The 21,072-nt window shown below is 45.0% G+C and overlaps 1 protein-coding gene across 8 annotated transcripts in view; it reads left to right on the top strand.

Annotated features, from left to right (window-relative positions):
* The window catches only part of AADAT (aminoadipate aminotransferase), a 59,208-nt gene that overhangs the window by 13,766 nt on the left and 24,370 nt on the right, over positions 1–21,072 (top strand). For 3 of the 8 annotated variants that reach the window (XM_070757429.1, XM_070757430.1, XM_070757431.1), the window contains exons 10-14: positions 5,595–5,656; positions 6,956–7,020; positions 10,371–10,477; positions 10,592–10,693; positions 18,461–18,696. In XM_070757429.1, the coding sequence (XP_070613530.1) occupies positions 5,595–5,656; positions 6,956–7,020; positions 10,371–10,477; positions 10,592–10,693; positions 18,461–18,520 (396 nt within the window). In that variant the 3' untranslated portion in view covers positions 18,521–18,696. Of the gene's footprint in view, positions 1–5,594; positions 5,657–6,955; positions 7,095–10,370; positions 10,478–10,591; positions 10,694–17,801; positions 18,697–21,072 lie in introns of those variants that run through there. The other 5 variants (XM_070757432.1, XM_070757433.1, XR_011559615.1 and 2 more) reach the window with 4 other exon arrangements.

Here is a 21,072-nt window from a genome sequence, read left to right as displayed (position 1 = left end):
ATATTACCTTACTGATTTTATTTAAAAGCATGTTAAAGTACTTAATAACTTGTTTACAGTTGTGAGCATTTGAAAACTCGTATAGATATTGTTATGCCGGGCTTCACGTTACGAGCCCCAGTTAAGTCAGAAATGTAAATTCAAACACACACGCTGTTGTAAAGTAAACAGAAAAGCCGTTTACCCAAAATAAAGCTTTACACACATACTTTAAACTGAGCAAATTACAGATAACAGTCCTTGAATGTTGCGAGAACAAAAACAAGCAAAGCAGATAGGAGCAGCTGTGGAAGCGTCGCAGCCAGACCTCTTCCAATCAGTACACAAGTTTTTACTTAGCTGTGAAATATCCCCAAGAGTCTGTGAAAAACCAGGAGCAAAACGCAAACACAACGTCTCCTTCTCCAAACATATAATCTCCCACATGTGCTTCCTGCAATGCTGGGCAAGTTATCAGCAGCCCCACTAGCCTAATTGCCTCAGCCACAGGAGTTCTTCCTTATCTCCAATGATACCTACGCAGTTGGTCCCTCCTAGCCATGAGCCTGCGCATTCTGGCATCTATCCACCGATCTTCCTCCTCCGAGTCCGATGACCCACTAATGGGGTCATTAATTAATGGGCTGGCTGCATCCATCTCTCTATCTGATCCTTCTTCTTCCCCAGCGTCTAACCTTGGCAAGGAATCCTCACTGTCCAAAGCTGATGCCGGTAAGACAAGTCTCTGGGAACCTGAGGACTCTCCTAAGCCAACATCCAAATTCCCCGTTGCAGGAGCTGGCCCAGAACCAACCACAACACCACCACTACCCCTGAAAGGCCCTGAAGCCTACCCAAGGGACGGGGCTTGTGCAGGAACTGCATGTGAAAAGCCTGAATGAGCGCAGGAGCATCCACCAAAGCGGCTTCCACCCAAGAACAATAATCCAGATCATCCTCAACCCATTGAACTAAATATTGAAAGTAATCCTCCACCCATAGTGAATGCCGAATGGCATGATCTCGAACACAGGGTGCAGGCAGAGTGGGTACATTATGACGAAGTGGACAGTCAGTACGAACAGGAACCAATAGGGAGCGATGAAACACCGGGTGAATTCTCTTGTTGGCAGGCAGGGTCAAACGATAAGCCACAGGTTTGATGACCTGCTCAATGGGGAAAGGGCCCATGAACCGTGGATCCAGCTTCTAACGGGGCAGCTCCGATGCAATGTATTTTGTGGACAGCCACACCTGATCTCCAACAGCCAACAGGGGAACATCCCGACGGGACCAGTCAGCCTGCCTCTTATAGTCCTTCTTGGCTTTATTGAGGTATCTTTTCACCATCTCATGCACCCCGTGAAGTTCCGATAGAAAGTCCTCTGCAGCTGGGACTGGGGAATGGAAGCAATAATTTGCATAGAAGGGTATAATTCTCTTGGGCGTATGACGGGAGTTGTTGAAGGCAAACTCGGCCACCGGAAGACACCGTGACCGGTTGGACTGCCGGTCCGACACAAAACATCTTGCCTGGGTCCATGGCTATGCCCCCTGGAGAAATAACGTGCCGCAGGAATTTGATGGTGGTATAAAAAAACTGGCACTTCTTCAACTTGGCATATAATCTCTGCTCACGCAAACGTTGCAGGACCCGGCGCAAGTGCCACAAATGACTGGACTGTGATGGAGAGTACACAAGAATGTCATCGAGGTAAATGACCACAAAATGGTCTAACATATCCCGGAACACATCGTTCATCAGGTGTTGGAAGTTCGCGTGGGCGTTGGTAAGACCGAAAGGCATAACGGTGTACTCAAAATGCCCATGCCTGGTGCCGAACGCTGTTTTCCACTCATCCCCCGGTCATATCCGTACCAAATTATACGCGCTGCGTAGATCGATTTTGGAAAACACTGGCGGCTCGCAGATGTCCATTAACTTAGGAATCAACGGCAACGGGTACCGGTTGCGCACCGTGATGGCATTCAGGCGTCGGTAATCACAACACAAACACAAATCCCCAGTCTTTTTCTTTACAAACAAAATGGGCACAGAAAGGGGTGAAGTCGAGGGCCGGATGAACCCTTTAGCAAGATTCTTTTCACCAAAGTCCTTCAGGGCCACGAGTTCGGGTTCCGACATGGAATACAGCCGACCTGCAGGAAGCTTGGCGTCAGGGAAAAGTCCAATGGCACAATCATGGCCGATGAGGCGGCAGCCGATCCGCCTCCTTTTTATTGAAGACATTGGCGAATTCTGTGAGGCACTCAGGTAAAACAACCTCGGGAATCCCGGGCCCTTGAGCAGTGCAAACATGATGGAGATCATCCACATACTTGAAAAGGTGACTAAGTTCTGGGACCACAACACGTGAGGATCATGCACACATAGCCACGACAATCCCAAAACAACAGGAAAATGGAGGCCTCGGGTGACATAGAACTGGAGAGCCTCCTTGTGGGTCCTGATGACCATCCGGACCGGCGAGGTCTGGACCCGAATGGGCTTGGACAACAAAACTCGCCCATCGATAGTCTCCACAGTTAACGGGGGATTCACAGGACACAATGGCAAATAATGACTCTGTGCAAAAGCCTCGTCCAAGAAGTTCGTGGTGGTCCCCAAATCCACAAGGGGACGAGCTGCGAGATGCTGGGTACAACGGTCTGCATGGAGTTGAACAGCAAGTGTTAAATGGCGTACGAGCCAGGGTCATGAGCCAAAGAGTCCGGAGGGGGTTGGATACCGGCCCAACCTAGCATTGCCATCAGGCTGGGCTCCCCTTGTTTCCCGACAGAGACTCCAGCGGAGGGGTCATGGTCATGGGAGCTGACATAGAGGAATCAGGAACTGTGGTTGGAACACAGGGTGCAGACTCACGGATCAGTTCCTGAATAGTCAGGTTGGCGGCAGTCGGTACAGGAGTTATCAGGACAGCGGCAGCTGCCATGTTCTTCCGTTTGTGAGGACAGAAGTTCGTGGAATGACATGCCGCCCCGCAATAGTAACAAAGACCTGCCGCGTGCCGTTGAGCCCTCTCCGCAGTGGACACTCAGGATCTGGCATATCTCACGTCCATCGGCTCCTCCGGAGATGCATGATCCGCCAGATGTGGAGGCAGGGCTGGCTTGAAACAGAGGGGCGCAGGAACCAGGTACTGGATTGGCAAAGGTGGCATCCCCCAACGTAGAGCAGGCACAGGCGTGACACTAGAAACATGGGGGGAGGACCGCACGGCCCGACACACCTCTCGGGCCAGCAGCCGGGTTTTGATGTCCAGACAATGCTGCTCCAGCCCATCCAGGGTGTGCAGCAGGGCCTCGTGAACCAGTTCATCCAGCATAGCCTCAGACAAGCCATCCTGGAAAGCCTCCACCAGTCTGGCCTCATTCCACTGCACCTGCGTCTTGAGGCCGTAGAAGTCACTCATATGTTCTGCCAATGGGCATGAACCTTGTTTTAGTTGCTTCAACGCCCTTGTGGCTGTCTACTCCTGCACTGGATCCGCAAACTGCCGCCACAACTGAGTGCAAAAAACGGTGTAGTTCTGCAACAGTGGATCATCACAGTCCAGCAATGGTGACACCTATGCTGCAGCGGGGGCAGCCAACAAGCTGCAGCAGAAATCCACCTTCTCTGCATCCCTGGGAAAATGTATCAGTTGGGCATTGATAAACAGCTGCACCTGGCTGAGGAAGGCAGGAAACAGACTACGGTCACCCAAAACTTCACAGGCATAGCCACAAAACACTTCCTCTGTGGCAGAGGCTGTGGAGCAGGAACCACCGGCTGCACCAGGGGAGGGGCTGGCTGCTGAGTTAAATAGTCCACCTGGTTCTGCAGAGCAGCCACTGTCTGTGTCAGGTTTTGTATTCCAAACGGAGGGCCCAAAAAACAGCCTGCATCTCAGCCATACCATCAGCCATTTCCAAATAAATGCAAGAAAACAAAAACAAGAACAAGCCCCAAAACATGGTCGGTGTGTGTCTGAAGGGTGGGAGATTATTCTGTTATGCCGGGCTTCACGTTACGAGCCCCAGTTAAGTCAGAAATGCAAATTCAAAAACACACGCTGTTGTAAAGTAAACAGAAAAGCCGTTTACCCAAAATAAAGCTGTGCACACACTCTTTAAACTGAGCAAATTACAGATAACAGTCCTTGAATGTTGCGAGAACAAAAACAAGCAAAGCAGATAGGAGCAGCAGTGGAAGCGTCACAGCCAGACCTCTTCCAGTCAGTACACAAGTTTTTACTTAGCTGTGAAATATCCCCAAGAGTCTGTGAAAAACCAGGAACAAAACGCAAACATGATGTTTCCTTCTCCAAACATATAATCTCCTACATGCGCTTCCTGCAACACTGGCAATTTATCAGCAGCCCCACTAGCCTAATTGCCTCAGCCACAGGTGTTCTCCCTTATCTCCGATGATATCTACGCAGTTGGTCCCTTCTAGCCATGAGCCTGTGCATTCTGGCATCTATCCACCGATCCTCCTCCTCCAAGTCTGATGACCCACTAATGGGGTCATTAACTAATGGGCTGGCTGCATCCATTTCTCTATCTGATCTTCTTCTTCCCCAGCGTCTAACCTTGGCAAGGAATCCTCACTGTCCAAAGCTGATGCCAGTAAGACAAGTCTCTGGGAACCTGAGGACTCTCCTAAGCCAACATCCAAATTCCCCGTTGCAGGAGCTGGCCCACAACAGATATAGTGGTAGATTTTCTACAGTGAGCCCTTTCTCTGTTCCACTTCTGTAGTTGTATTAATAAGGCTGAGAAGAAGCCTGAATTAAGCAATGTTTTGAAAGTCATCTAAAAATACACAACACCAAACTACTATTACTAATACTACAGTATTAGCAGATTAGTATTGGTGCCTTGCATATCTATTTATAAAAAATGATTGTAGCGTTTCAAATAAATCTGACAAGACTGAAGTTGTGTATAGATTTGTTTAATTCTTTGAGTCAGTCACAGCAATTACCTAAACAAGGACCTGCAGTCATAGTTCCCTCTAAGCTGAGCAGTGAGCAATCGCTCACTTAAAAATCATCATCAACTCAGAGTTTTCCAAACCTGCCCAGAAGCCGAGAGGGAAAGAGTGAGAGGGAAGGAGAGAGAGAGGAAGAGAGGAAGAGAGAGAAACAGAAAAAAGAGAGGAAGGAAAAGAGAAAGAAAAAGAATGGGAGTAAGGAAGAGAGAAAGAAAATCAAAATCTAGTTTGAAACTAGCTCAACTATTTAAGTGGCATTTTGATATTGATAGAGTTGCCCTATTATGAGCTCACTGTTATAGACACACAGTACAGTATTTTATTTTGAAATTCTCTGAGGCAAAACAGGGTGGGTTTTTTGTTTGTTTGTTTGTTTGTTTATTTATTTATTTATTATTTCTGTGCCGCCCAGTGTCGCTCAGACACTATACTTTTCCGCCCACCCCCCAAAAAAATTAGAGGGAACACTGCCTGCAGTAGCTTATTGAGAATTATCATTCTATTAATAGAATTGTCTTACATGGTCTTTTTTTCCCTTTTAAGCCATTTTAATTTTTTTACTAGGGTCTGTTGTTAAGCAAATAGCATACTGACTATAACCCCACTATTTCTATAGCTTATGATAACCCAGCTTCTTCAACAATGGGGACTGAAGGGTTTCCTGGACCATGTAGACAGGTAAATAGTATCTTTCATTTTTGGCATATTTTACAGGGTTTTTTTATAATTACTACATGTACATGTATCCTGTTAAACATTGTGATGCTACTACATGTATATGTATCCTGTTAAACATGGTGATGCTAACTTCTAATCAAAATATTTAGAATAAAATTTCTAACAGTATCAAAAAATACCTACTGTACATGTTTTGTATTTTATATGCTGGCTTTTGGAAATTGTAGAAATAAATAAATTACAAAGTGGGGAAACTGGAAAACTTGTAAGCAAAATTGGTACTTCTGGATTGTTTATATCAAATGGATAAGTTCACAAGAAATTAATATAAAATGATTAAAGCTTATCACTGTACTGATATCAGTTGCAATCTGTCCTGTGCATTTAAAAGGAGATGAAAAAAGGAATGCTTTCTCATGAACTCTGTTCAGAGGCCAACCCTGTTTAAATTCCTGCTGCCAAAGTGTTTTTATTGATAATAGTTACTATAACTATAAATTAAGCTTCTATTTGATTTGATGAGGGTTTTTTCCTCTCCTATCCCATATTGTTTTCCTTTTGGGTCACAGTTTTAGTTGTAGCATGCATATGTTGTTTTATATAAGAATGCCACAGTCTACATTATTTGGGCATCCTTTTCCACCAGGTATACAATCTATAAATATTTTGTGGTAGAAAAGAGCCATGAGACAGAGTTGTGCTGCAGTCACTGAAAATTGAAATCCAGTACTGAACATTCACATTGATATCGTCATCTGAACAATAAATGGTCCTAATAATGATACACAGATCAGTTTTTTGTTCTTCAATTATTCTGAAATCATTAATGAACAAAAAAATCTGTCTATCGTTAATAGGAATGATGTATCCAAGTGCATCCAAATCAATACAGTTTGGATGCATCAAAAAGATATACACAAAGCAACCATGTAGGGGAAGTATGCTTTGCCTGGTAGTTATATATACAATATTCCTCCTGGCAGATTTTTATTTAAAAATTTCTTGCAATAATGAAAAATAGTCTTAATCTTGAGAATATCTACAAATTGTCTTTTAAGGCACAGAAGTCTTTATAACCACTTTCTATGAAGTCCACAAAATGTTCTCTAAACCAGGGAGTTGACAATCTGTGGACTTCAACTCAGAGTTTCTCAGCCAGCCATGCTGAATCTTCAAGTTGCCATGGTTGGACTTCTCTGTCCTAAATGACCTTCCTTGTTTTCAGCATCAGAACTGTTAATTTGAAAGACTTTCTTTGTCATTATGCTTTTCTCTTTCCCTTTTTTCATCTTCTGCTAGTGTGGTGGATTTTTATAAACAACAGCGAGATGTGATGCTTAGTTCAGCAGACAAATGGCTAAAAGGTTGGAGTCAATAATGAACATTTAAACTATATATGACCGAAATATACTACAAAGAGATTATTAAAAAGGGACAGGTATAACTTTTCTCTTTGTCTTGAGAAGTATGTGGTAAAAATAATGTATCCCACTTTAGGGGTAGTAAAAGAAACAATTTTATATAAATAAGCAATTATAGTGGCCATTTTAAAATATTAGTTTGTTTGATAAAGCTAAAGTTCAGCTATATATGTAGAAGTTTACTCAAAAGGAAATTCTGTTTCTTCATTTGAACAGATTTTTAAATTCAGCCACTGAATGAAGAAAATAAGTTGAATTCATTTTATCAGCAGTTATTTAAAATGAAAACATACATATGACATACATAGACTATAGTGTTTAGTATGTACCAAGAAAGGATTTTGTATTTTGCATCAATCAGTCAGAATAGAGTTGGAAGGGACCTTGGAAGTCTTCTGTCCAACCCCCTGCTCAAGCTCGAGACCCTATTCCAGTGATGGCAAACCTTTTTCTGTTTGCGTGCCAAAACTGTGTGTGTGTGCCTGTGATATTGAGTATGTGTGCTGGCACCCACAATGCAATGCGCATCCCACTGGTGCATCAGCACATGCATGCTTTCACATGCCACCCGCACATGTCCCCTCCCCCCCCCCCATTTTGGGCCTGGGAAGCCTCCTGCACCAAACTTCGCCTGCTTGAACACTCTACCACTACTTCTCATCCTCCTGCCAGCCTCACGCTCCAGGCAGCATTTATCATGGTTGTTCACGCTTGCAAATGGTTCTATAGGCTTCTAAGGGAGCATTCCCAGCCAACATGCCTCTTACCACTTACTGCAACCATTGCAGAAGCAGTAGCACGAGAACTGCCGGTGCCAGGCATGTAAAGGTGGAGCCAGCAGGAACAGAAGATTGAGGTTTCCCCACCAGAGACTTTTTTCCTTTTGAGACCAGCTCCAAGCAAGCTGTGCACAAACTTCAGCCCCACTGCCTGCACTACTTCCTTGGAACTGATCTGGAAACGAAACCCCCCCCCCCCCCCCGCAGCTGAATTAGGCGAGACTCGCCCCACCCAGGTCCCTCTGAATGGGTTTCCCTAAGTAGTTTCCACACGGAATTATGCAACCTGACATTGATCGCCCATCCAAAAAGAGCTCACCCTCCGAGCTCTTGCAAGCACCCGCTTTCTGCAGCGAACAAGCTGCAGAGAATGAAAATCTCTACCTGCATGCTGTTTATTACCGGCTCTTCACACACACACACACACACACACACACACACACACACACACACCCTCTGCAACCAGGTAGCGCCAGTGGGCCGTGTCTTGCTGGTCTTGGGAGGATTGCAGAGCCAGTAACAACATGCAAGTAGAGGGCTATGACCTGCATGTCTTTCGGATTTCACCCTTCTCTCCCCACCATTCCAGGAAGGAAACAGCAGCAAATCTCTTTGCACCTGCAGCGGCGGGCAATGGCTGGAAAATGCTGGGAGACTCAGCTCAGGCTCCTTTCCTCCCTTTTCCTGCTTGGGGTTTAGGACACCTTCATGGAAACCCCGCCAGTGGCCCGCTCACTTGCTTGCCCACACTCCTGATCTTTCCTTTTCTTGGCAGCCCCAGCAGCTTACATGGGGCACGGGGTGTGTGTGTGGGGTAAGTGAACAAGCACCCTGAGGGGTGGGAGGTGGCGCTCACCAGGCTGCCTTGCACCCCACTGGAGCCACCAGCTGGATGGAGCCTCCAGTCTTACCATCAACTACCTCCAGGATTGTTAAAAATAGATGATAGTGGAGGCAAGGAGGGTCTTGGCCACCCCGCCCGAAGGGCCTGGCTGAGCTCTGTTGGAGGGTGGTCCCTTTGAGCTCTTGACTGCTCTGCCAGCTGTCGGGCCCCATTGTCCTCTGCGGCACTGCTGCCACGCGCTCCCAGCCACTTTTCTCCCACCCGCCAAACCAGGGCCCTGGTCCTCATGTCCCTTTGATTGCTCCAGGGGCTTGCCATTTCTAGGAAAGTAATGGAATCTCTTTGTTGGCAAATCTGTCCCCCTGCCAGGCTGGGGAGAGCTGGGGGAAGCTGCAACAAGTTGTGCACAAACATCAGCAGCTCTTGCGCTGCTTCTTGCACCACTTGCTGGGAGCTGGTCTGGAAGGAAAAAACCACAGCTTAATTAGGCGGGATTCTCTGTACCCAGGTCCCTATGTAGCCTCCTTACTGAACTACCCCAGTGTTCACCCACCCAAAAGGAGCCCATTCTCCAATCTCTTCCGAGCTCCCACTCTTTCCTGCACGAACGAGTCGGGGGTTTGAAAAGCACTTTCCCTGTTCTAGAGGTTTCTCTGTGGTAGTTTGTGCTCCCTACATATGGGGGGGTAGGGTACTAGGAGGAAAGGAAAGGAGGAAAAGAAAGAAGGAGGGGAGGAGTGCAGAGGAGAGGAAAGAAAAAAGGAAAGGAAAGGAATGGAACGGTGAAGGAAAGAGAGGAGAGGGAGGAAATGGAAAGGAAAGGAGGAATGGAATAGGAAAAGAAAGGGAGGAAAGGGAAGAGAGGGTAAGAAATAGAATGAAAGGAATGTAACGGAAAAGGAAAGGAGAAGGGAAGGGAATACAGCTCTGGAATATGGGACTGACTTTCCCACCAACATCAGCAAGCCACTGTAAGTTTGCCCATTTTTATTTTCCTTCACTCAGATGGATCAAGTTTCTTGAGAAAAAGAACACAAAAGAGGTGTCCAGGCTGTAGGCCTGGAACAGGCACTTTCTCTGGGGCCTCCCATCCGGAGGCCTCACAGAAGCAGACAGACCTGAAAGGCGGCTGAGTTCATTTCTTTCCCCCCCCCCACCGCCAGTGGTCCATGGGATTTAAAATTATGAATTTGGTTTTCCCTGGAGTCTGTCACACTCTTGGGCAAAACATGTGAGCCATTTACTCCTTTCAGTATCCATGAAAGTACATCTATAGTATGCTGATAATGAATATGAAATAAGGTGAACAATATTTTTACATAACTATAGATACCTTGAGGCTGGGTGTGACAAGGAATGGCTGGGAGGGGAGGGGCCAAGCGAGGTACCTCTTGACATGAGTGACATTCAGTTGGCCACACACACCCAGTCACAAGATGTTGAAGCCACTCCCACCCAGTCAAATGACTGCCAAGCCATTCCCACCCAGTCACATGACTGCCAACTCACTCCCATTTGGTCACATGGCCATCAAGCCACTCCCACCCAGCCACAATCGTCAAACCACTTTAAGCATTAAGCTATGCCACAGAGCGGTAGTTTAAAAAAATGGAACCCACCCCTGGTAGGCATGTTTTTCACTTTGCTATTTCCTTTCTCCCATTTTTAAGGTCTGGCAGACTGGCATGTCCCTGCTGCTGGAATGTTTCTATGGATTAAGATTAAGGGAGTTCCTGATACCCAAGAACTGATCATGAAAAAAGCTTTGGAGAAACAAGTATGAAAAATAAAATATTGAACCTAAAACAAAATGGGGAGTGAGGGCTAATAAAATGTGTAATAGTTTCTAATATTAAAAGCTTATGACTGACTGAGAAGGGTTCTGCTTTAGGTGTTGCTGGTTCCTGGATGTTCATTTAACATTAACAGTTCTGACCCCAGTTCTCATGTCAGAGCCTCCTTCTCTCTCTCTTCTCCAAGTCAGATTGATCAGGTGAGTGAAGTTTGCCTTGTCTCCACATCTACCATTTTGTAAAACTCACAGTCATTATGTTATAGTTGATAAGATAGTTATAAGCTGCCCAGAGTCCCTAGGGAATTGGGTGGCATAAAAATCAAATGAATGAATGAATGAACGAACGAACGAACAATCAAACAAACAAACCATGTTCTATTCAATTAGACTTTCACTCTTTCTGTGAGAAACTGGCTGGATTTGAATCTTTTATCTATGTTACATTACATTTCATGTATATATTGACAGGATGATTTAGTTATTTGCTGTAAATTTTTTAAGAACTAAAAAGTTAACTCAGTCTTATAAAGTAGGATATATAGGCAGTCATAGGATCCTGCTTTTATGTAACATTAGAATAATCTCCATGTAACTAATGGAATATTGCTCTGAATTTCTGAATACTATGTACATTTAAATATATCCATGAAATATTGTAGGCATTTGCAAATATTTAGTTATCAAGTCAATTTGCCTAGGAAAAGTACAAATATAGTTAATATAAGTTTGTTTGTTTGTTTATTTGTTGCATTTATATGCCACTCACTCCGAAATGGACTCTGAGTGGCTAACAACAATTGTAGTACTGATAAAAAGAGTAATAAAAAACATCAATAAAATCTACAATACAAAAACTACTATATAAAAAAACCATACATACTAATATTCTTAAAAAAAAGATTTATTTATACTCAAATTCATGAATAGTGTTAATACATAGAAGAATGATTTATTTTCATCTAAATCTTAATTCCATTTAGACAATGAGAAATATACATGTGTGTGTGTGTGTGTGTGTGTGTGTTCTGTTGAATTTTCAAATTCAGCAAAAATATGTGACATATATATACAGTGATACCTTGTCTTATGAACTTAATTGGTTCCGGGACAAGGTTCTTAAGGTGAAAAGTTTGTAAGACAAAACAATGCTTCCCATAGGAATCAATGGAAAAGCAATTAATGCGTGCAAGCCCAAAATTCACCCCTTTTGCCAGCCGAAGCACCCGTTTTTGTGCTTCTGGGATTCCCCTGAGGTTCCCCTCCATAGGAAACCCCACCTCCGGACTTCTGTGTTTTTGCGATGCTGCAGGGGAATCCCAGCAGGGGGATCCCAGCATCGCAAAAACAAGTGCTTTGCTGGCAATGGAAGTCTGGAGGTGGGGTTTCCCATGGAGGGGAGCCTCAGGGAAATCCCAGCAGCACAAAAACGGGTGCTTCGCTGGCAATGGAAGTCTGGAGGCGGGGCATCCCAGCGGCAGTGGTGGGTTTGTAAGATGAAAATAGTTTGTAAGAAGAGGCAAAAAAATCTTAAACCCCGGGTTTGTATCTCGAAAAGTTTGTATTATGAGGCGTTTGTAAGATGAGGTATCACTGTATGTGTGTGTGTGTGTGTGTGTGTATATACAGTAATAACTCGTCTTACAAACTTAATTGGTGCCAGGAGGAGGTTCGTAAGGTGAAAAGTTCGTAAGACGAAACATTGTTTCCCAAACATATAGCCTCTCCCTGGTACAGAGCTGGAGGGATCAAGGTCTGGTGGCTCAACTGCTAATTCTCTACCTTACAAGGCAGAGGCTGCCAGATCAAATCCCAGTAAGGAAGGGTGTGGCTAGCTGATGAGGCCAGAACAAGGCCGAAATGGTACCATCCTAGTCTCCCTTAATTTTAAAATTTCAGCTAAAAATATTTGATACATACAGAATATAGTTGTTGGCTATGAATAAATTAACTGCCTTGAAATGGTCCTGGGTTGGGCCTAGAGGCAAAAAGGAGTTGTGACGTTCCTTCAATATACCAGGGTGATCCGACATAAAAAAACATATAGCCCCTCCCTGGTACAGAGCTGGAGGGATCAAGGTCTGGTGGCTCAACTGCTAATTCTCTGCCTTACAAGGCAGAGGCTGCCAGATCGAATCCCAGTAAGGAAGGGTGTGGCTAGCTGATGAGGCCAGAACAAGGCCGAAATGGTACCATCCTAGTCTCCCTTAATTTTAAAATTTCAGCTAAAAATATTTGATACATACATACATACATACATACATACATACATACATACATACATATGTAGATTGTTCTGAGTTCGGGTTTTGCCCCGTGTAATATTTTGAGTGTCTATGCGACGTTTTGGTGAAATCACATTCACCATCATCAGGCTGAAGTTATAAGCTTCGTGCTGCTGTAAATTTAGTTTGTTTGCAACTGCCATTTGTTCCTTATATATAGTGGTGGGGGTGGAGTTTTGGTTTGAATGTAGCAAATAGATTGGGTAGCTATGTTTTAATGATTTGATTGGTTGGTGGAATCACATTTAGTTGAAGGATTGACATCGTGATGATTATGATATGTTTTTTTGTTTAAGGCTGGTTTCCAAATCTCTGGTAGGCGGGACGTGTCATCTCGTTTGTTCATGCTAAGGGGGTGTTTTTCTATCTCTATGGCTTCCATAATAATTCTTTTGTATACATTTTCTGTTTTGGAAAGTAATTTAGTTTTTTCAAAGTCATGCCGTTTTTTTAATGTGCTAGACAAGGGAGGAAGTTTTTTCTTCTTTTTTGACTGCATTCTTATGTTCTGCAATGCGTGCGTTTACTCTTCGATTAGTTTGTCCAATGTATGTGGCTGCACATGTTTTGCAAGGGATTTCATAGATTCCTTGGTTTTCGAGTTGGATTTTATCTTGTGGGTTTCTTAGGATGTTTGATATTTGTTGGTTAGTGACAAATGAAGTTTTGATATTATGTTTGTGTAGAATTTTACTAATTTTGTCTGTGGTGCCCTTGATGTAAGGGAGGAGGGTGGTGCCATTATCCTGTTCTTGGTCTTGATTTTTGGGGGATGTCTCTTTTTTGATTAGGTTTGTAATTGTTTTTCTTTCGAATCCATTAGACATTAATACATCTTTGAGTTTGTTCAATTCAGTTTTTAAGTGCTCATGGTCAGCTAGGTGTTTGGTTCTGGTGATGAGAGTTTTGGCTACTAAGGTGATCTGTGCAGGGTGGTGGTGGGAGTGTGCATTTAAATAACGGTTGGTGTGGGTTTTCTTTTGGTAGATGGTGTGTCCTAGGGTGCCATTGGGTTTTTTATAGATTAGGACATCCAGAAAGGGAAGCTTAAACATGTGACACACACACACATACACACACACACACACACACACACACACACACATATATATATATATATATATATGTCACATGTTTTTTTGCTGAATTTGAAAATTAAGGGAGACTAGGATAGATCTATTTCGGCCTTATTTTGGCCTCATCAGCTAGCCATATCCACTGGGACTTGAACCTGCAACCTTTGCCTTGTAAGGCAGAGAATTATCCTCTAGACTACAGTATCCAATTCCTTCAGCTCTGCACCAGGGAAGGGTTACATATTTTTGTGTCGAATCACCCTGGTGTATTGAAGGAACATCACAGCTCCTTATTTGCCTCTCGGCCCAACCCAGGGCCATTTCCAAGGAAGTTAATTTTATTGATAGCCGACAATTCTATCTGTATGTGTCACATGTTTTTTTGCTGAATTTGAAAATTAAGGGAGACTAGGATAGATCTATTTCGGCCTTATTTTGGCCTCATCAGCTAATCATACCCACTGGGATATGTATATTCATGAAACAATTCAATGCACATTCAAGGTGGAACCTTATGGTATTGATCTTGAGAAATGTGTGGATATCTAATATGTGGCATTGATCATGAGAAATGTGGTAACTTGGAAAAAAATTGGGTAACATGGATCATCTATCTAGTTTTTTCATATCTTAGAATTCCAATTTATGTTTCTGCATTTCTACTGATGAAACTACATTGGAGAGAATCTTCATTTCTTTTTCATGAACCCGGTGCACTCCTTGAGCCATATAAGGTTCAAAATATTATTGGTTTTATTTTGTTACTATATTAATTAATAATACTATTCTTATTATAATTATATACCCACTTATTTTTTGAGTTAAACAATATTATACAAAATAAAATTACAAAATAATAAGATACACAAATTAAATGCATCAGATAAAAGAAAATACAGTGATACCTCATCTTACAAACTTAATTGGTTCTGTGACCAGGTTCGTAAGATGAAAAGATTGTAAGATGAAGCAATTTTCCCCATAGGAATCAATGTAAAAGCGAATAATGCATGCAAGCCCAAAACTCAGAAACCCGGAAGCCGGGACCTCGCCACCGAAGGATGCTTGAGTCTCCCAGTCCTTCCCAACCCTCCCACACATTGCTCTCCGCTGGAAGGATCCCCCATAGCAGGCTGGCAGAACTGCCTCCCAAGCCCTCTTGCCCAGAGGGAGGCGAAGCGCTGGGGCGAGGGGTGTCAGGCCGGCTCTCCCGCCTCCCCCCCCAGCCAAAAACGCAAAGACTCGTTGCCGCAGCAGCCACTGAAGCAGGCTTAAGCCTCCCGGTCCTCTCCACCCCTCAGTCCTGCCCATTGCCCGTGGCGGCAGAACTGCCTCCTGAGCCCTCTTGCCCGGCGGGAGGCGAAGCATTGGGGTGGGGTGTCAGGCCGGCCCTCCTGCCTCCACCGCAGCCAAAAATGCAAAGCCTCGCAGCCGCTGAAGCAGGCTTAAGCCTCCAGGTCCTCCCCGTCCCTTTGTCCCGCGCATCGGCCATGGCCGGCAGAACTGCCTCCCGAGCCCTCTTGTCTGGTGTAAGGCGAAGTGCTGGGGTGGGGGGTATCAGGGCGGCCCTCCTGCCTCCCCCCCTGCCAAAAATGCAAAGCCTGGCCACCGCTGCAGCAGCCTTAAGCCTCCCAGTCCTTCCCAACCCTCCCGCAAATTGCTCTCCGCTGGAAGGATTCCCCACAGCAGGTCGGCAGAACTGCTCTTCAAGCCCTCTTGCCCGGAGGGAGGCAAAGCGCTGGGTTGGGGGGTGTCAGGCCAGCCCTCCTGCCTCCCCCCAGCCAAAAATGCAAAAACTCTTCGCCGCAGCAGCCGCCGAAGCAGGCTTAAGCCCCTCAGTCTTGCCCATTGCTCGTGGCTGGCAGAAGCTGCTTCCCGAGCCCTCTTGCCCAGCGGGAGGCAAAGTGCTGGGGTGGGGGGTGTCAGGACAGCACTCCTGCTACCCCCCCAGCCCAAAACGCAAAGCTTTGCCGCAGCTGCCAAAGAAGGCTTAAGCCTTTTGGTCCTACCCACCCCTCTGACCCGCCCATCACCTGTGGCCGGCAGGAACTGCCTCCCAAGCCCTCTTGCCCGGTGGGAGGCGAAGCACTGGGGTATGGGTTCTCATGCCAGCCCCTCCTGCAACCCCCCCAGCCAACAACGCAAAGCCTCGCCGCCGCCGAAGCAAGCTTTAGCCTCCCAGTCCTCCCCACCACTCAGTCCCTCCCATCACCCGTGTCCGGCAGAAGTTGCCTTTTGAGCCCACTTGCCCGGTGGGAGGCGAAGCGCTGCGGTGGGGGGTGTCAGGCCGGCCCTCCTGCCTATCCCCCAGCCAATAACACAAAGCCTGGCCGCAGCCACCGAACAAGGCTTAAGCCTCCCAGTCCTCCATGCTTCTCAGTTCCACCCGTGGCCGGCAGAAGCTGCCTCCTGAGCCCTCTTGCCCGGCGGGAGGCAAAGCGCTGTGGTGGTGGGTGTCAGGCTACCCCCCAACCAAAAATGCAAAGCCTCGGTTCCACCGCAGCCGCCAAAGGAGGCTTAAGCCTCCCGGTCCTCCCCACCCCTCTGTGCTGCCCATCACCTGTGGTCGACAGAACCTGCCTCCCAAGCCCTCTTGCCCAGTGCAAGGCGAAGCGCTGGAGTGGGGGGTGTCAGGTCGGCCCTCCTGCCCCCGCCGCCCCCCCCAAGCCGGGGCAGGGAGGACTGGGAGGCTTAAGTCTCCTTCGGCGGCTGCGGCAGTGGCGAGGCTTTGCGTTCTTAGCTGGGGGGAGGCAGGAGGGCCAGCCTGACACCCCCCACCCCAGCGCTTTGCCTCCCGCTGGGCAAGAGGGCTTGGGAGGAAGTTCTGCCGGCCACAGGTGATGGCCATGACTGAGGGGCGGGGAGGACCGGGAGGCTTAAGCCTGCTTCGGTGGCTGCGGGGGCGGCCCGGCTTTGCCTTTTTTGGCGGGGGGGGGAGCAGGAGGGCTGGCCTGACACCCCCCACCCCAGCGCTTCGCCTCCTGCCGGGCAAGAGGGCTCGGGAGGCAGCTTCTGCCGGCCACAGGCAATGGGCAGGACTGAGGGGCAGGGAGGACCGGGAGGCTTAAGCCTGCTTCGGCCGCTGCGAGGCTTTGCATTGTTGGCTGGGGGGGGGCAGGAGGGCCAGCCTGACACCCCCCACCCCAGCACTTCACCTCCCCGGACAAGAGGGCTCGGGAGGGAGTTCTGCCGGCCACGGTCGATGGGCGGGATTGAGGGGCGGGGAGGACTGGGAGGTTTAAGCCTCCTTTAGCGGCTGCGGCAGAGACGAGGCTTTGGGGTTTTGGCTGGGGGGGAGGCAGGAGGGCCGGCCTGACACCCCCCACCCCAGCGCTTCGCCTCCCACCGGGCAAGAAGGCTCTGGAGGATGTTCTGCTGGCCACGGGCGATGGGCGGGACTGTGGAGCGGGGAGGACCAGGTGGTTTAAGCTCCTGCGGCGGCAGGGAGGCTTTGAATTTTTGGCTGGGGGGGCAGGAGGGCCGGCCTCACCCCCCCTCCAGCGCTTCACCTCCCACCATGCAGATGGATGAGGAAGGGGGGCATTTGGACCAGGCGCTTCAGCTGGCAGTTGGGAGGCGAGGAATCCCAGTGGGCGTGGAAACGAATGGAAAATCCCATTGGGGGCAGTCACAGGGCAGGGGAATCCCTCCGTCAGTAAGAGCGCACGCGCAGTAAGAGAACCCACAAACCTGGGCTCAGGTTTGTAAGACGGAAAGGCTTTTTAAGACAAGGCAAAGAAATTTTAAACCCCGGGTTTGTATCTCAAAACGTTCGTATGACAAGGGGTTCGTAAGACGAGGTATCACTGTACAGCTATATTTTGTTAACTATATCATCAGCATTCAATACATCTTTCAAGCTTTCTAGTTTTGCAAACTAGCTTTATTTATACTGCACCTTTTTACTGATTTGTGCCATATAAATAGTGGTTCTTCCTCTTGTTATAGGGTTTCCAAAGATTGGCTGACCTCATTAAAGAAGCTGCATGATTTTATTAAATGAAAAAACTTTAAGATGCTAGAGGATTTCAAGATAAAATAACTTTTAAAAAATGTTTCTCCAGCTGTAAAGATTATACAATGAAACAGAATATATGTGATAAAGAATTGCTACCGGTATGCACTTTAAAAATGTGCATTAATATCTTAAAACATTGTATGAATATGTGCAAAACAGAGTGAAATCATCAGTTTTTAATACTTTTCAGATTACATAGAGATGCATTTATTGTGTCTTAGTATTCTCCCTGAAACTATATACATTTTAAAATCAGGTTTATTTGTGCAGAATTGATTTAATTCCTGTTTGCCTTAATAATGTGCTGTATCTTCTAATACTCATGGCTCAGTCAGAAATTCTCTAAATCTACTTTGTTGTATTAATACATTATTTTGAAGTTTAAAACAAAATTAAGTGGAAATTTTTTTTCTGCAAATGAAAACTTGTAATTCAAGAAAACCATATTTTACAGGTAGGAATGAGCAGAATTTGAGAAAAGATTCTCTAATATGAACAACTTTATTTTTGGCCCGTTTAAGTTAAATATTCCATTCTATAATGGTATGTATCTCTTATAAATTAAATGCTATATTTTATGTTATTATAGGGATTCTTTCACAGCAATGTTTTCCATGGAAATCCTGATCTCCTACACTTGTTGAATTAAGAAAGTAGATCATCTTCATTTCAATGTGTAAAATTCCAGTTTGTACAAGCAGGATATTTTACATTTATTAAAAAAAAAACTATTTATATTTTATAGAATTTCCTTCTACTCACTCATCTATAAGATTCCTATCCTCTAGTTTTAAAAAAACAAATAAAAAAAACTATATCAATAAACAACATTGTGCCTATTTCTTCTGAGAGTAGGTAACTTTATTTTCAGAATGCATGTTTTAACTACCCAATAATTGAATTATAGAAGACAGGTCATATAATACTTATGAGAAGAGAAATACTTCCTCCACGTGGTTATTGGCCAAGCAAAACTGGCCTACCTGAAGAGCTGAGAAAAGTAAAAAAATACTTTGCACACAGTGTATTTATTTGTCATATTTTTAGTACTTTAAAATAGAAATGAGGATCCTTTTTTTTAATTATTATGCTTTTTATTCTAGGCTTAACTAATTGACAATTCCTAAAGCTGGAATATTGATATAGATTAAAAATAAACAGATCTGAAACTATAAGATAGTGGTGGGAAAAGTATTGAAGAAGAAAAAATTAATTTCTTCTCCAATTTACTTCTGTTATTCAGTATGTCACTAGAGCTCACTCTACCCTGTCATGCCTAGCATCGGTTTATCTATTCATGTTATTGGCTTCAGTCAACTTCACAATCACTTTAATCCTTCGTCATTAAGCCATTCCTGGGTGCAAATTGATACAGAAAGATTTAAGTTTTTTGATATCTTAGAAATCCTGCATTACAAGATAAGATTGCTAGGCACCAACAGCTGCCTGATAGGCGGCTATAGGGATGGATGTAAACATCTGCAAGATGGCAGACAGTATTTCAATCCAATTCTTGTGCTTTTCTGTGTGTGTATGATATTGAAACATACAACTGGAGTGACACTTGGATTACAATGCTATGCCCAGGACCTCCATGCATATGGACATTGCTGCTTCAAAGCAACACACAAAAAAGAGGAAGGAATTGTGCCTGAGTAAGTTAGTTAGATGGTAACTGCCATGATTAATTTTTGTAGTTTTCTTGTCCACATTTTGAATTTTGCCCTAACTTTCTTCTAGCCCAAAGTCACCCTACTGATTTGTGTCTTAAGCCTACCTTTATGCTCTTTACCATCTGCTGTATTTTTTGGAGTACAAGATGCACCTTTTCCCCCCAAACTCTGGTTGCGTCTTATACACCGAATGTAGCCCTGCCCACACTCTTCACGCATTGCATTTTTGGGTAGTTCCAGGCAAGGGAACTACCACATGGAGTCTGATTTTGGAAGTGTCCCAGGAAAGCTGGGCATCCTCTCAGAAAGTCCCAATAAGCAGTACATCAGTCCTCCTGGACCTGCCATTTTGTAAACATGCTATGAGGCTTTCCAGCAAGCCCCTGCAGCTTGGCTGCCTCGGTCGGAGCCTGAATTCCGAAGGAGCCCAGGGAACTGTGTTGAGAGTCCTTTAAATGAAGTGTTTTCAGGCACTAGATTCCCTTTTTCAAACTGCAAAAAGAGTGCCTGAAACGTGAAGATCGTAGAGGAAATCATTTCTAGCTGAAGATTTTCCTTCCCCCAAAATGGAGGGGAGTCCTTCAGCTTGAGACACTTTCTTTTACAATCCTCACATTTCAAGCACCCTTTTTGCAATTGGAAAAGAGAATCTGCCACCTGAAAATGCTTTCAACGCAGTTCCCTGGGCAGCTTCAGGATTCAGCCTTGACTGAGGCAGCCAAGCCACAGGGGCTTGCTGGAAATCCCGGTAGCATGAGTAGGGAATGCCAGGTCCAGGAGGACTCATGTGGTGCCTCTCTATTGGGCCTTGCTGTGAGGCCTGACTTTCAATGCCTATGGCTATAGGTAACAGGATTGGGGCATTTTGGGAGTGGAGCCAAGTCTGTCTTCTGCCCCCATGAAAATCATACTCCACCCCATTCACGCCAGTTAACTTCCATCCCAATTTCTGCATTAGAAACTGTCAACAGATGCATAAAACAGAAGGTCTGATTAAAGATTTGAGGAATATGTGCTTTAAAGAAATCTCATTCTTCTAAGTTTTCCTAATATTACCTGAGGAGGCTTTTCTTGGAAAATGTAATCAGTCACCTTATACAAGTAAACTGACCACTTCCGTAGCAGGAATCTGAGATTTACCTTATGCAACAAAAGTGGATTCTGAAAAATCAAGGAATATCTGCTACTAATATATTTAATTAATAATACAAAAATGCAGAAGATTATACAATCTTATGACTACTTGTAATTTTTTATTCTCTTTGCATCTAATCTTAGAAAACAAATTTTTTATTTATTTATTTATTTTGGATTTTGATGGGAAAGAAAAGGGAAGGGAATACCTGCAATATAGCAGGCGTTATTAGTTTAACGACTTATTGGTTTCTGATGTATGGTAGGTGTATATGGTAAAGATGAAAGAAAATTAAATTGTTAGTGATTATATCAAAAGAATTGAATTCAGACAGTATATGCGACTAATGTCTATTTAGTATTTTGAATTGTATGTGGATGGTATTGAATTTTA

This window comes from Erythrolamprus reginae, chromosome 7 (genome assembly GCF_031021105.1).
Source record: "Erythrolamprus reginae isolate rEryReg1 chromosome 7, rEryReg1.hap1, whole genome shotgun sequence".
In the NCBI taxonomy this organism is placed as follows: domain Eukaryota; kingdom Metazoa; phylum Chordata; class Lepidosauria; order Squamata; family Dipsadidae; genus Erythrolamprus; species Erythrolamprus reginae.
Note: the sequence above shows the minus strand (reverse complement) of the source record. Positions and strands in the feature narration are given on the sequence as shown.